We start from the raw sequence: 14,132 nt of genomic DNA, 5'->3' as shown, positions 1-14,132 counted from the left end.
ATTTTTTTTTGTGATCAAATGCAATTGTGCCCCATCAGTCTCACGAATCCCGATATAATTTTATTTGACTGACCATTATTTTGAAGTTATTCAACCAAGAATATATTTTATACTTTTAGAGAAGAATAAAAAAAACAATTTTCGCAATTTTTTGGTTCACGCTCAATGAAAATTGTGAAGTGATGACATCATCAGCTCAATCATTTAGATATTCATATCGACTGTTCAAGAATTGTCATATTCACAAAATTAGCAAATCTTTTGAAATTTCATAACTTTCCTAATTTTCATCCGATTTTGATCATTTTTTTTTTACAGTTCAAGGCTGTGCTTAATTGTTATAGTTTACTCTGTCTTTTCAGACTACTTGTAACTTTTAAGTGGTGTGAAATTTCCCTTAAAATATATAGGCCTTCCATGAGGAGACTATACTGTTCGTGAAATATGTGAGAATACGTCGTGCTACAAGATTATCTTCGACTTAAATGATTATGTTCCTCCTTTCGCGTATAATATAGTGACCATGATGAAGTAGATAAACAGAATATTTGCATGGACTTTGTGATGACTCCATAATTATGATAGCGTCATGAAGGAAATATACCTGGCCCTACACGACAAAAATCTATGAAACTGTGAGTGCTGTATTAACAACTGCAGGGTAGTAGCAATTAATGTACTGGTTGAGTGAAAAGCGGATCCGAGGCCTCCCGGTTGACTGTGGGATGCGCATGAGTCAAATTGCTCTAGTTTTTGTATTTAAACGTGTATGAGGGCAACAGAATCGTTATTGCATATTACATTATGGCATCATTCATTTAGATATGACTCTGCATGATATGGAATGTTCGTGGCATCTTGTGCAGTGGAATGCAATAGCAGGATATAGGGTTACCTATACCCTGTTACCTGCTATGAGAAACTTGTTTGTACATGTACATGCAAAATAAAGTTCGAAATTAATTAAAGTATAACAACAATAATAACAAAAACAAACAAAAAAAAAACAACAGGGCTGCCAACTCTCACTCACTGAGAGTGAGAACCACTCATTTTGGTCCTTTCTCACTCTAAAACTTTATTTCATTCGAATGCATTTCTATTGATCTCACTCATTTTGACCCCTAAATTATGGCATTGGCCTATGGGACTCTCAACTAGTTACCAAAGTTGGCAGCCCTGCAACAACAACAACAACAACAACAACAACAACAACAACAACAAAACACACCAAAGTATAATAGTTGTTTTTTGAAATTCCAATTTGTGGATCATCGGTGTCCATAATAATTGCAAGTATTTTGAAGGGATTAAATGATGATTTTGCTTCTTGCATGATTACATTATTTTGAAAATAAACATGAATGTAAAATAAATCTCTGATTCTGTGCTGTGTTATAGTTCATAGAGCTCATTAAACAATGCATGTAATTCAAATTCTTCAGTCTTCAGTGTCGATCGATCTGGTAAATGGTAGGCCTATACGTGTCCCATCATATTCACGCAAGCGCAAACACAAATCCAGTGAGCTCTGTACCTTGTATAGATTTATGTAACCGTCTTTAAATTCATTCAGACAATACAAAAAAAAATACTCGGACACTTTTACATGTATAATAAAAATCACTCGTATTTCGTATACAGTATGTCCATTGATTGATCATCATTCTATAATTCAAGTCCAACGTAAGTTAACACAGTTATGATAAACATGACACATCAGGAAAATCCAAATTTGTGATGTAATACACATTTACTCCTATATATATTCCTTCGATTGAGATGAGGGACAAATCCAAAATTAGATTGAAAATCTCAATCTGATAGATTTAGAAGTCAATCTGAATTTTAAGTCAAATGGGCAGGTGGGCAGTTGTGCCCTGATGAAAATGAAAATTATGTAAATTCTCTACTTGTGGAAAATTTTGTTACTTTTGTGATGGCAAATTGCCCAAATATGTCACCCAAAGTGTGCACTACATTGCTGAATTTCAATTTTGATAATGCAAAATCTCCCTCACATGGGAGGAAGTGTCCCCTCCCTACCCATCCCCCGCTCTGTCTTTTTCCATAGACTTAGTACACTGTTTAGATTGCAGATTTCCGAACATTTCATCAAAAGTGCACACCACCTCGTGTGGGACGCGGATATCCCCATTTAATCAATCCTTTGCCCCAACACCCGTTTCCATCTATAGATTAAGTACACTCTTCTGATTGACAAAACCCCAAATATTATTTTAAAATCAATGAGATATTTTCATTTCAATTCTACAAAGGTAATGTAAATGCTCCCTCTTTTGAATATAATGTGATTCTTATATGGGAGGGACTTACCTTCTCCCACACTTTTCCCGCTTGATCTCCCTCCATAAATGAAAAACTTGCTACATTTCTTTAATAAAATTTGCTGGCATTTCACAAAGTGTGTGCCAGATTGCTGTATTTCAATTTTTAAAAATTCAAAATCTCCCTCGACTGGGAAGGGGATAATCACTACCAACCCCCTATGACCGGTCCTGTCCTTGTCAGGTGCCCCGCCATACAGACTCGGTATACTTTTGGGATTGACAATTTTCCGAATATTCCCCCCCCCCCCAAAGTGCATCAGTTCGTTTTTAAAAAATGCCAAAGCTACGTCGTTTTGGAGGGTATATGTGGATTATGAAGAGCTTGCAACCAAAATGCGCTAAATCCATTGAAAAATGATATGTATATATATATATATATATATATATATATATATATATATACATATACAACATATACATATGTTATATATGTATCATATATATATATATACATATAATAAATATATATTATATATATATATATATATATATATATAATCATATATATATATCCAGATATTCAAGAGGATGAGAGGTTACCAATACTGAACAAAACATGATTATATTCTTCTCTCTCTCTCTCTCTCTCTCTCTCTCTTTCTTGGGTGCTGATACATGTATTACAAACCAACAGAACGGCAAAGAGATCACATAAAACCTCAGCCTCTAATTTGTGGTTGACTGATATAGCCCACTTTCATGAAGATTGCTTAATGTTGAATATTCCTTTGCGTTTACGGGGTATTTATGTTCTATATTTCGGGTGCTTTTCGTTATTCCATATCAATGGCAATTCTGCTATCAACAATAATGACACTTCGTTTGAATGAGAAGTATTGTAGTATTGATAAAGATGAATTTGATCATGAAGTACTCTTCCCTCTAAAGTGACAGACTCCACATGGCCGTGATCCAGCCAACTAAGAAGACGTCGATAGAATCTGGACCTGAATACAAAGGTGCGTATCCAAATAGGTAGGTATCATAAGTTTTATCTCAAATGGGACTCACTGTACGTTACTCTAATTTCTCTCTCATGTTTTCTCCTGTTCTCTTAATTTGCTTGCACTATACAGCAAGAAAGAAATATTAGATACTTTATTGCGTTTTCCCATCATTCTGCAATGATGATGGCAAACTTTTTATTTTGACATGTATCATTAAGCGTAAATAGTTACAAAGTCATGTCCATTAGCAGAAAAGAAAAGCATTCAAGATTATTTCTGATAATGATGAAGTAATGTTTAAAAAAAGAATAGAAAATCTGAAAATATAAAAATGTATGTATACATAAACTGAGAAAGCGAGCAGTGACCCATGTTATGTCCATATTGGTATACGTAGATTATTTACACACACTGATTAATTCCGTACATGGGACAACATGGTGGTTGTAATGAGCCTTTATGGTCACGCTGCGTTTTCATAACCGTCGCGGGTTTGATGCTGAACAGTACCTATAATAGACATTCAGTAGTTTCCTATCCTGCCGTTATGTTTTCGAGTCGCTTTGCACGGAATAATGATAGTGATAATAAACTGAGTAGTTATCTATAACGCACAACATATCCATTCAGGGTGCTCAAGGCGCTCACAAATATAATTGAATGTTCACAAGAAGTAAATGTAGGCCTATACACAATCAAGCGGAGTCTTAGAACTACGTGCGGTTGAGCATCAGTAAACATATAATGCAAGATATAGCAATTACATTTTGACCACAGATATTTTCTTAATAAATATCAAGGATAGGCCTATACATTGGCAAATGACCAGGAATGTAATATTCACGGGTCGTGTGATATAAAGGCAAAGAAGTACGGAATCATCCATTTCAAGTGGAGGTTCAAGAGTACTGGAAAGTCAACTCAGGTATGTCAGAAGACGATTCAATTCTGCGTGAGAATTATAGTCTGGCTTCCAGATCATGGGTCCGTACGGTTTTGCCTTCCAGAATATCAACGCCCTCAATAGCGACGAGAAAAAGTGTGAGCTGGCTTCGTCGCCACTGAGGGCGCCATTTGTGGAAGGAACTGTTGCTGTGGTAGGGACCACAGAACTTGAAGACTATTTTGGAGTTTTTTTCGAGGATCTGTCAACCAGACTAGATTTTTAGGGAGTACAATAAACTTGGGAGAGTAGGGACACCATGGACATGATCTCTGATGATGGAATGAGACTCAGGACTGGCCCGGTTCGGATAATTAGGCCTATATCCGAGAACCTCGTAACGAATGAGCTGTGTAGCCTAAAGACAGGGTTATCACTGATCTCAGTGTAAAATACACACACATTCGAAGAATCTCAACTGATGTCGACCGTTACAGATGAGAGTACGCTTCGACGCACATTTACTATTTGCTGACACGTGGCTGACTGGTGCTATTTATGCTTTTCGAATGTATAATATGTCGGTGGGCAGCGAATGACGATAATTTACATTCAATCGGACCACCCAATAATGTTTCCCTATACGATATACCGATATTTAAGCGTTACATAGAATGGATCCAATATCGTTTAATGTGCAGATATCTTGCGTAGAACTCGACTGTTACAACTCAAAATGCAATAATGTAATCAAAGTTAATGACTGTAAATAGATGACGGGTCATCTATAGTAATAAGGTGCATAATGCTCTCAATGTGCAGTCACAGCTGGTCTCGCCTCCTGGTGCTACAGCTGATATTATTTTCTCCAACACGTTCTCCGACAAATTCAACAATGTCCTGAGGATAAAGAAAGAAATACCAGAACCATTGTCATCTTTGCTGGTAATTCATTAAAGGGATGTAGTTCAAATACTAGTACTCATAATCCATCTACGTAACTCCTCCATTTATCTGCTGAGATTATAGACTCAGCATATCATTGTAATTGGATCCCACAGCTTTAAGTGGGAAAAAAAACCCTGAGACTATAATGTATGTCTTGACATAAATTCAAAACGCCATTAAAACTTGTACGAATAGACGATATGAATGCTATATATACTGTCTAATGACAGATACTTTTTTTGCAATACGTTTTTAAAATGAAACGTAAAATTGCAACTTGATTTCTCTCTTAAGAAATGAAGAGCAACATGACTGGATGTTATTAGAGCATAGTATATGCAGGTAGATTCAGACAAGTACAAGCAAACATCATCAGGTGACACACGCAGATTGAATATTATTGCATTACATCAATAAACATATTTAACTACATTGAATCGTATTTCATGTTTCAACATTATGGCGACATCATAAAGATGAATTATCCACATGTGACTGTCAAGTAATACTCGCGAAGTTAATCATTCCACGTGCCGATCAATTCCTTAGAAATTTGATATTTTTGTGTATTTCTGTTGTATCGTCATAATAATTATACGATGGTTCATAGTTTCCATACCTGCAGAGACTGCGTTTGGTGAAGTTATGTTGTGAATGCTTACATTATTTTGTTAACCTTTACATTGCATGTGTATAATCCTTTTAAAAAAGACGTACAAAAAATTACCAATGCTTCAGCGAAGTGTCAAATTTAGCACTGATAAGCAAAAATACGCTCTACTGAGGCACTCAGGCTGCATTTGAGGCCGTCTGAATAAACATACTATACACTGTGGATTTTCGTTTTAAGCTCAAGATATGCAACAGCTCAAACCATGCAGTCAAAATAAATAGCAGTGGTACAATATTCTCCTCATCGCTTACCTGAAATTACCTGACACCATGGACCTACAACTTTCGATTACCACGGGTGGTGGTGGTGTGGTCCCCCGGGATGCGGATATCCTGGAGTCGGATGATGCTGTTTAAAAAATTATGGGCAAAAAAACATACGGAGCGTGATTACACCTATATCACATGCCATCAGTCGTGCCAATTCCAGTGAAAATCAATCTGAGCTTGAACGATTTCTCAAATAATTTTAAATTTTCTCAATGATATAAGCAACCTTAAGCTCACTGTCAATGCACTGGTTATCATGTCCATAGTGATTTCCTCACAGTTTTAACGATAATGATGAAAAATTTTTCAAGTAAAGAAGCACCACTATACAAAAATAAAAATTGTGGAGGTCAAGAAAATTGATTACTCACCGGGGGATGATGTGGAGGATGGTGTGGGGGATGATGCGGTCCGTGATGCGGCGGGGGATGGTGGTGGTGGACTGGGGGAGGTGGAGGGTGATGATGGTGCACTGGGGGAGGTGGGTGATGGTGGTGGTGGCGGTGCGCCTCAGCTGCGTAGTGATGGGCGTCTGCTTTGGCACCCGCTGCTTCGGCACGATGGTGGGCGTTGTGAGCTTTTGCCTGCAATAAGGAGGAAGTAAATCAGCATCATGACACTGATTTAACAGAAAGGACCTATAAAGTCGAGAATATGAATGCTATTAAAGTTTATACTTTAATGGTCCTTGCAATGAGTTTTTTTTTTAAATTCTTTACCGACTGATCGATCTTTTGCCCCACATCGACGTAAATCAACACCGATTGTCGATCAGTTGCGATAACGTTATGTATTATGTGCATGATATATACACTCACATCGTTATATCGTTGATGCTATTTTTTTACTTAGGCCTATTCTCTTTATACGTGTTGATATTCAAAATCAGTTATGCTTGTGGCCTGTTTTGTAAACTCCGTCAGTAAGTGGGGACTCCAACGCTTTAGTTGCTTGTCACCTATCCAAAAATGAGCACAAAGGGGTTTACAGTGTGTTTTTCAAATTCGTTTTATTACATTGGTTCAGCAGTAATTGAGGGGTTATCACATCATGTCATCGTTTTACCTCGTTCCAAATCAAGAGAATATCTTTAAATCAAGTGAGAAGAGCTTTAAAGTTTGTCAGTATGTTTTTTGTTTGCTGATGACAAACATGACAAAAGGGGCGTCGCTAATGTATGAACAGTCTTTTGATGGCTCTGTATCCTCATGTTTGCTTTCAGTACAGGGTTCATGACTGGTAGACAGTCTCCCATCGGGTGGAAAAATCCAGAGAGAAATGGAACAAAATATGCAAACAAAACAATGTTCTTCCTTTTCTTCGTTTCTATTTGTATGAAAATTACTAATCCCTCTCCCCTCCCACAAAAACATATTTATTTATTTAACACTTCTAGCTTAAAACTAATTACGCTATACAGCTGACAGCAACATTTACTGGGAAGCAGTGTATGAGGTGATTCCATAATCTTAAACGGGTGATATTTGTCATTCCGAAGGTTCGTTTATTCGAAAATGAAAAAGGTTTGTCTTTAAGAAGATTCGATTCCGAAGTTTTGTCATTCCGAACATTACTACAGCGCACTTCCGAAGGTTTGTTAGTTCGAAAATGAAAAGAAGGTGCGTAATACATACTCGACTCGAGAACATTCAGAATTGTATTATGAACCTTATTTGGTTTTTGGATTAACGAAGCTTTGGAATGACGAGCTGTAACCTACGTTACACCATACTTAGAAAATGACAATGTTATGACCGTTTTCAATGTAAATTCTGTTATAAATTACTGGATAACACCAACCGACCACGTCGACCTCTCACAAATCGAAAACTTGGCTCGAAGAAAATGGCAACACCGCGGATGGATACAAACTTGCATGATTGTGTTAAGTTCTATTGTGTAATTCAAGTCGAAGGCTTTTCTTCGGTCTTCCGACTAAGGAGAGGAGGGCTTCAATATTCGATTGTTATGAACATTCTAATTGTCAGTTTGTTTGATCTTGTCATTTTCTTTCCCTGAAACTAATTTGCTAATGGAGAAGAATGTATCTTTAAATGGAAAGCTGGAGTAGGGTGTGTGGGTTCGTGCTTATCTTACCTCGAGCTGCATGGCATGCCCAAAGTTCCCCCTCAACATCTCGTTGACAGCCCTGTTGTGCAAGTGGTCCTCTCGACGCTCTGCCCGGACTTCTTGCTGAAAATGATTAATGTAGAAATTAATTAGAGTTGTAAGGATACAGTTTACATTAAAACCCACAAGACAATCGTTTTCAAAATGGCTTCTTATATTCTTTTTCAGGTAAATGGCACGCATGTGTATCATGGATAGACAGAGACATACATTAAAGAAATTCAAATTTCACACGTACATGATTATAAATATGCTTACATAATACGAGGAAAACGGAAGAGAGATAGAGATAGAGAAACTTGCTTTCGTACGAGTAGATTTTGGTATACGTAAGACAAAAGTGGGTTAGGTACAGGTGGTGGACATCAATGAACAGTCATATGAATAGCAGGTGTTGTACTTCTTAACATGACTGTTTCAGTGCTGTTTGAGAATAAGAAATATGCTAGTAGTATTTCAATGCAAGCTTACCCGGAGCGCCTTATTCTCCTGCTTGTGATGATAATAGGCCATCTTAACCAAGACTGATTCCGATCCAAAATCTTTACCTCGTAACGCTGAAAGCTGTCAAGTCTTTACCTCGCAACGCTGAAGGCTGTATATCTCTTCGCCTATACCCATGAAGGGAACACAACAGCGCACTGACAATCCCATGATCAAAATTTCAATATTTATTAGTTTCCACCCACCGCAACTAAATAATGTTATCAATACATACTTCCGTCATAACCGAAATCATCAGGAGGGATCACGAGTGCCATCGTATCGCATGGTAAATATCAGGTGACGCGCGGTTATCCATCTGCACGTGATCGCACTATGACGTAGAGAGTGACGTCACAACATTGCGTCGCGATCTCGAACTGGTACGCGGTCATAAAGTCATCTAAAATTAAGTTTCGCACAACTTCTGACCGATAACTGCATTCGAGACAAAGACAACCAAAGGAAAAAAAAGTGTGTGTGTGTGGGGGGGGGGGGGGGGGGGAAGAGGCAATTAGCAGCCAACAGACAAACAGAAAGAGGATTTGGATCATAAAATGTAATGACGTGTGTGTAAATTATCACCACTGTGATAATTCAGACAGTTTTGGCGATTAATGAGATTATTTGACAGCCAACAGCAGCTTTTACATACATTTTTGCAAGTAGAGTTAGCAGAATCATTCCATAAAATGCATTTCTAATTTGTATATTTTTTTTTGTACATGCTGAAAATGAAATTTAAATTAAATTCAATTGAATTGAATCATTACCTTTTCTTTGTTTTTTGTCTTTTTGTTGAACATCTTGGCTACGAGGCACAAGATTTTTTTTTTTACATACCTTACAGTATATGAGATCATAATCACCACTACTCTGTGATTATTGTTGTCACTATTATTTTTTTTTTCATTCTCCTCCTTCCTCACCTTGAATCTTCATCTTTCTTGCTATTATCATCCCCATCATCATCATTATGGTATCTTTACTTTTTAAACTATAATCATAATTAGCATAATGAGTTACACTATTAGTAATTCAAAGCATATCGTGGTAGTTGTAGTACACCGTACAGTGGCGTAGACAATTCCTCAGACGGGAGGAGGGGGGGGGGGGGGGGGAGGGGGCGGTGGTGGATATGATTTGCGGCCCAAGGAGGGGATCTCATTGATCCCCTTCCCCCCCCCCCCCCAACACACACTCACGCACAACGGACACTGTAACGACGACGAAAATGACCACAATAATAATGATAAAAGTAATAATGATGATAACAATAATAGTAATTATCATTATTGCTATTATTACTGTTACTATCATTATTATCATTATCATTATATTATTCTTATTATGATAAGAATAGGAAGAGTGTTGATAATGATGTATAAAAATTCCATTCATAAAATATTATGTCTCTTCGAAACCTTCGATTGTACATGCCATCAACCTCTCCCCCCCCCCCCCCCCTCCAACTTGTTAGGGGGATGCAAATCTCCACCTCCACCTGTCTTCGCCCTTATTCCTATTAAAAAACCCCGATATCCAACAGTAACAACGGTAGTGATGATTAACTCGTCTGTCATTGGTGGTTTTTGTCGTTGTTGTTTCAGTAAGCTTGTTTCACCTTTTCTTACATACACGTCATCGTCATTTCGTTCAAAAGCGGTTTCAAAGTAAGTCCTGTTGGTGTACAGAAATGCATGATTAGCCATAACTTAGCACATGAAACGTTAAATCAAACAGCCATCTGACTGACTGTCAATCGCAACAGAAATGGATTTTGTAAAATAAACCTAATTTGACGTGGTTTAGTGACGTCGCTTAGGTGAGCCCGAGATAACCTTCAACAGTAATAAAAAGAAGGAATTACCATTTAATCTTCGATATTATTTGTGTATACATTATGTGTGAGCGTGTGCTATGAAACCAAAGTCGATGATTAAATCTATTGGGTTTATTCCAAAACAGGTAGCCTATGCAGGATTTTAGTGATCCTTCAAAAAATATATACGCTGAAAAAATCTTCAAATAACATTTCTTGAAGCCCTACTGAGCAAGACCTCCCCCGTTGTACAAATATCTCAACAACAACAACAACAACAACAACAACAACAACAACAACAACAACAACAACAACACAACATCAACCCAGTGGTTTTTCTCTTGACGCAACACAAATGAAAATAACGATATTTCAAACATATTTTTTTTCTAGTGTCGACTGCAGTAGTATAACAGGCTATGAATGCTGCTTTTATAGGTGAGCAAGGTGCATTATACGGTATTCCTAAACAGGTCAGGAAGATGTGTCTCACCTCCCTTCACGGGCTTTATTACATTTGACAATGTACAAGATGTAAATGACATTAAAAATAGCTTTTGAAGCGTGTAGGACTAGATTTATTCAATTCAATTCAAATGATTTTATTTCCATATGAAGTAATACAAAGTAATATACAACGCTTACACGAGTACATAATATTTTAAGGAACTTTGAATCACGTAAGTGTCAACAAAACATGAATACAATATTGTAATGATATCAACTTTGGTTTGGTTAAATAAACAAGTAAGCAATACAATCTTAATTTGTAACTCTACATGGAAAAGTGGAATTCACAAGAAAAGCATAGCTTGCAAAATTTGTGAATTACTCCAGAAGGTGAGGGCATCTCAAGATCCGTCAAGGACTCCGTGTATGAAAATTTTGATATCCTGACGCCAGGCGAAATAATCAGAAAATAATAGAAAGCACTATGACAAGGACAAGAACGAAAGCAGGGACGGAACAGACAGGAAATAAAACTAAAGATAGGCATGACAAAGAAAGGGAGAAAAACAAAAACAAGACAATGCCTACATTCAGTCACGTCAGTTATCTGGAAAGGTCACCAAGACATGAGTAAGACCATACAGTTATTCGAATGATACCTCCCCCTCCCCCCCCCCCCCAACATGACTTGTGGGGGAAGATAAAACTTCCTTGAGATCGTCATGAAAACTATGAAGAATAATGATAAAATGTGTGAAATGGAAAGTATAAATAGGCAAAGACAGTGAGGTACATAGCGATCTAGGGACTTGGAACTAGTCATCGAACCATCCAGTACATTCCATTCATACTTTGCCTGTGTCCTTTCATTTTTGTCGACCCTATATATATAGCCATGGAAGGACTTTGCTCGTCAATCAAAGTCAAAGTACAGGCCCTATTGACTGCACACACGTGATTTATGACACACATCGTCACTAGTAATGCTAATGATGATAGCGTTTTGAACAAAAGTGAATTTACTTACACCGTCCAAATGAGAGAACTTTTGTGATGATGTCATCGCCTAGCAAGTCTTCCAGTGCGCTATGTTTTATACACACAATAAATTATTATGCCATATTTTCATTAAATTATGAATATAAGTGTTGCTTTATCAGGGACTCAGTTGGACAGTCTACTTCGGCCAATGCCTCATCGGCACCCCAACTTTTAAACAGTGCATATAAAGACAGGCATATATAGCTCTGGTGTACAATGGTGTAGGATACTCAGTAGCAAGCAACAAAAAAGGATTCCGTCGAAACAGACTGTCCAGCTAAGTCACTTATAAAGCAACACTTTCCACCCTATTCTTTAATTATGTTGTACTCTCCGTTATGGTAATTATTACCTCAATTTGTTTGAATGAGCACCCCCATATAGTTTGTTTATTTCCATCATCAAAAAAGAAAAAGAGAACATGATTCAAAGCGGTACAAGTTGTCCATTTGTCTTTCATTCGTCTGATAGGGGCAGTTTCTTTTTTTTTCAAATACAATGTAAAGTATATGCACGAATGATGTCATAAAAAGGAATTAATGCACTCTGTCATGGCAAAAAAAGAAGAAGTAAAAAACCTAAACGATGGAAAACAGTGTTCTACTAAAATAGCCAAGCTTGTAAGACGTGCACATGCACTAGATACAAAACAACGACAGCACCAATCTGTTATACCAATAAAATATATTCATATTAAATTCATCTATATACCATTGTACTTTTTGCTTATTATGATGCTGATATTATAAACAATACTTACTAAGGTTTTAAAATGCAAACACATAAGCTATATGATTATCAATAGTTTATATGATTATAACATATAAACTATAGTTTTAATCTTCTTCTCCAGAGCCAAAAAGGTTGGAGTTAAGTTAGTGCTATGAAGACATTAAAGGATACTAAAGCTATCAGATGAAGTTTCTCTTTTTCAAATGCTTGACAAATTTGATCTCTGTACTGCAAATTTGAGCTAAATCAGACAAGGAATAAGGAAGCTACAGCTCTTTGAATCAATAAACTATAGAGGGCGTTTTTTTTTAATAGAAATTTTCACTAAACGTGGCAGTTGTAAAGGGCTCACACGGGTAAATATTTCTCGATAGAGACGTGTGTTAAAATAAAAAAATCAAAAAATTCTGTAAAATAGCTGGGAAAAATGAGGTTATTCATCTTCACAAACCTGGATAAGTGAGATATACCCTTTTATCCAATAAATTTCCAAGGGGGGTTCTTCAGCTCAAACTCTGTCCAAGGGTTCGCAAAGCCAGACTTCGAGTTCTTTTCACTCAAAAAATCACCAATTTTCTGTACATGCACCCAATCAAATATAGTCCCTTTAAATTCCACGAGAAAAGCTTTCATCTTCCAACCAAAATACAGTTTGTAGAGGTATTCATACTCAATATCTGCAGCTGTTCAGTTCTTTTTTTTTTGCCAAACTGTATTTCTGATTTTTTATTAATTTTGTTCTTCATTTATTTTAGTATCTTTGGTACGTTTTGTGAAGCGGTCAGGGATATTCCATTATATTTACAAGCGTGAGCCCTAAAAATCATCCCAAAGCTAATAGAAACTCATTGGTTTATAGTAAAGGCCCTTATTCTAGGCATTGTTACAGAAAGAAAAAAGATCTTTTAGAACCAGACATTACAAAGAGATTTCCCATTTATCTTAGTCAAAAGGAACAGCATTAGGCCTGCATACAAATCAGACGAATTGATAATGCCGTTAAAGCTCATATCCCCTCTCCTGCATAAATCCTCACTGTTTTTTGTCTTTGCTGATTTGAATAGACCGATTCTGTATTTCGTAATGTATTCAGATTTTATGGATGCTTTGTTCACAAAGTTGCGACTAGCAACCACAAATCTTGCCAGAGGCTTGCCTACCTAGCAACAAGTAAGTGAATTCCTGCTTAGCATTAACTTTAACGTGAGGAGAGAAAGCAAGTAATTCGGCTGGTTGGATGTAAGTTGTAATCTAATTTTCCTCATTTTTCGCGCATTGTTTCAGAGTAAACATGGAGAGTAATGGTAGACAACATGTATGTCTTACCATTAGGCAACGTTACATGCGCGTCCACAGGCGTCCACTCCAGTATTTACTAATTTTGTGACACGAAATTTGTCATG

At 36.9% G+C, this 14,132-nt stretch overlaps 1 protein-coding gene across 1 annotated transcript; it reads right to left on the bottom strand.

Moving 5' to 3' along the window:
* Positions 1-6,090: 6,090 nt before the first annotated feature.
* LOC139742870 (uncharacterized) lies at positions 6,091-8,878 on the bottom strand. Its single transcript, XM_071653382.1, has 4 exons — positions 8,673-8,878; positions 8,169-8,264; positions 6,443-6,655; positions 6,091-6,150 (listed from the first exon to the last, which is right to left on the bottom strand). The coding sequence occupies exons 1-4, from the start codon at positions 8,712-8,714 to the stop codon at positions 6,091-6,093; spliced, it is 411 nt and encodes a 136-aa protein (XP_071509483.1). The 5' UTR covers positions 8,715-8,878.
* Between the last annotated feature and the right edge of the window lie 5,254 nt (positions 8,879-14,132).

Source organism: Diadema antillarum, unplaced genomic scaffold (genome assembly GCF_040938485.1).
Source record: "Diadema antillarum isolate AM-2024a unplaced genomic scaffold, OU_Dant_1.0 seq00001028_RagTag, whole genome shotgun sequence".
Classification (NCBI taxonomy): domain Eukaryota; kingdom Metazoa; phylum Echinodermata; class Echinoidea; order Diadematoida; family Diadematidae; genus Diadema; species Diadema antillarum.
Note: the sequence above shows the minus strand (reverse complement) of the source record. Positions and strands in the feature narration are given on the sequence as shown.

Excerpts from the sequence above, each read along its gene's own strand:
- LOC139742870 (XM_071653382.1), bottom strand. The coding sequence starts at position 8,714 with ATGGCCTATTATCATCACAAGCAGGAGAATAAGGCGCTCCGG. Across the intron at positions 8,265-8,672 it reads AGGAGAATAAGGCGCTCCGG|CAAGAAGTCCGGGCAGAGCG; the intron begins GTAAGCTTGCAT and ends AATCATTTTCAG. Across the intron at positions 6,151-6,442 it reads ATCCTCCACATCATCCCCCG|CATCATCCGACTCCAGGATA; the intron begins GTGAGTAATCAA and ends TTTTTTAAACAG.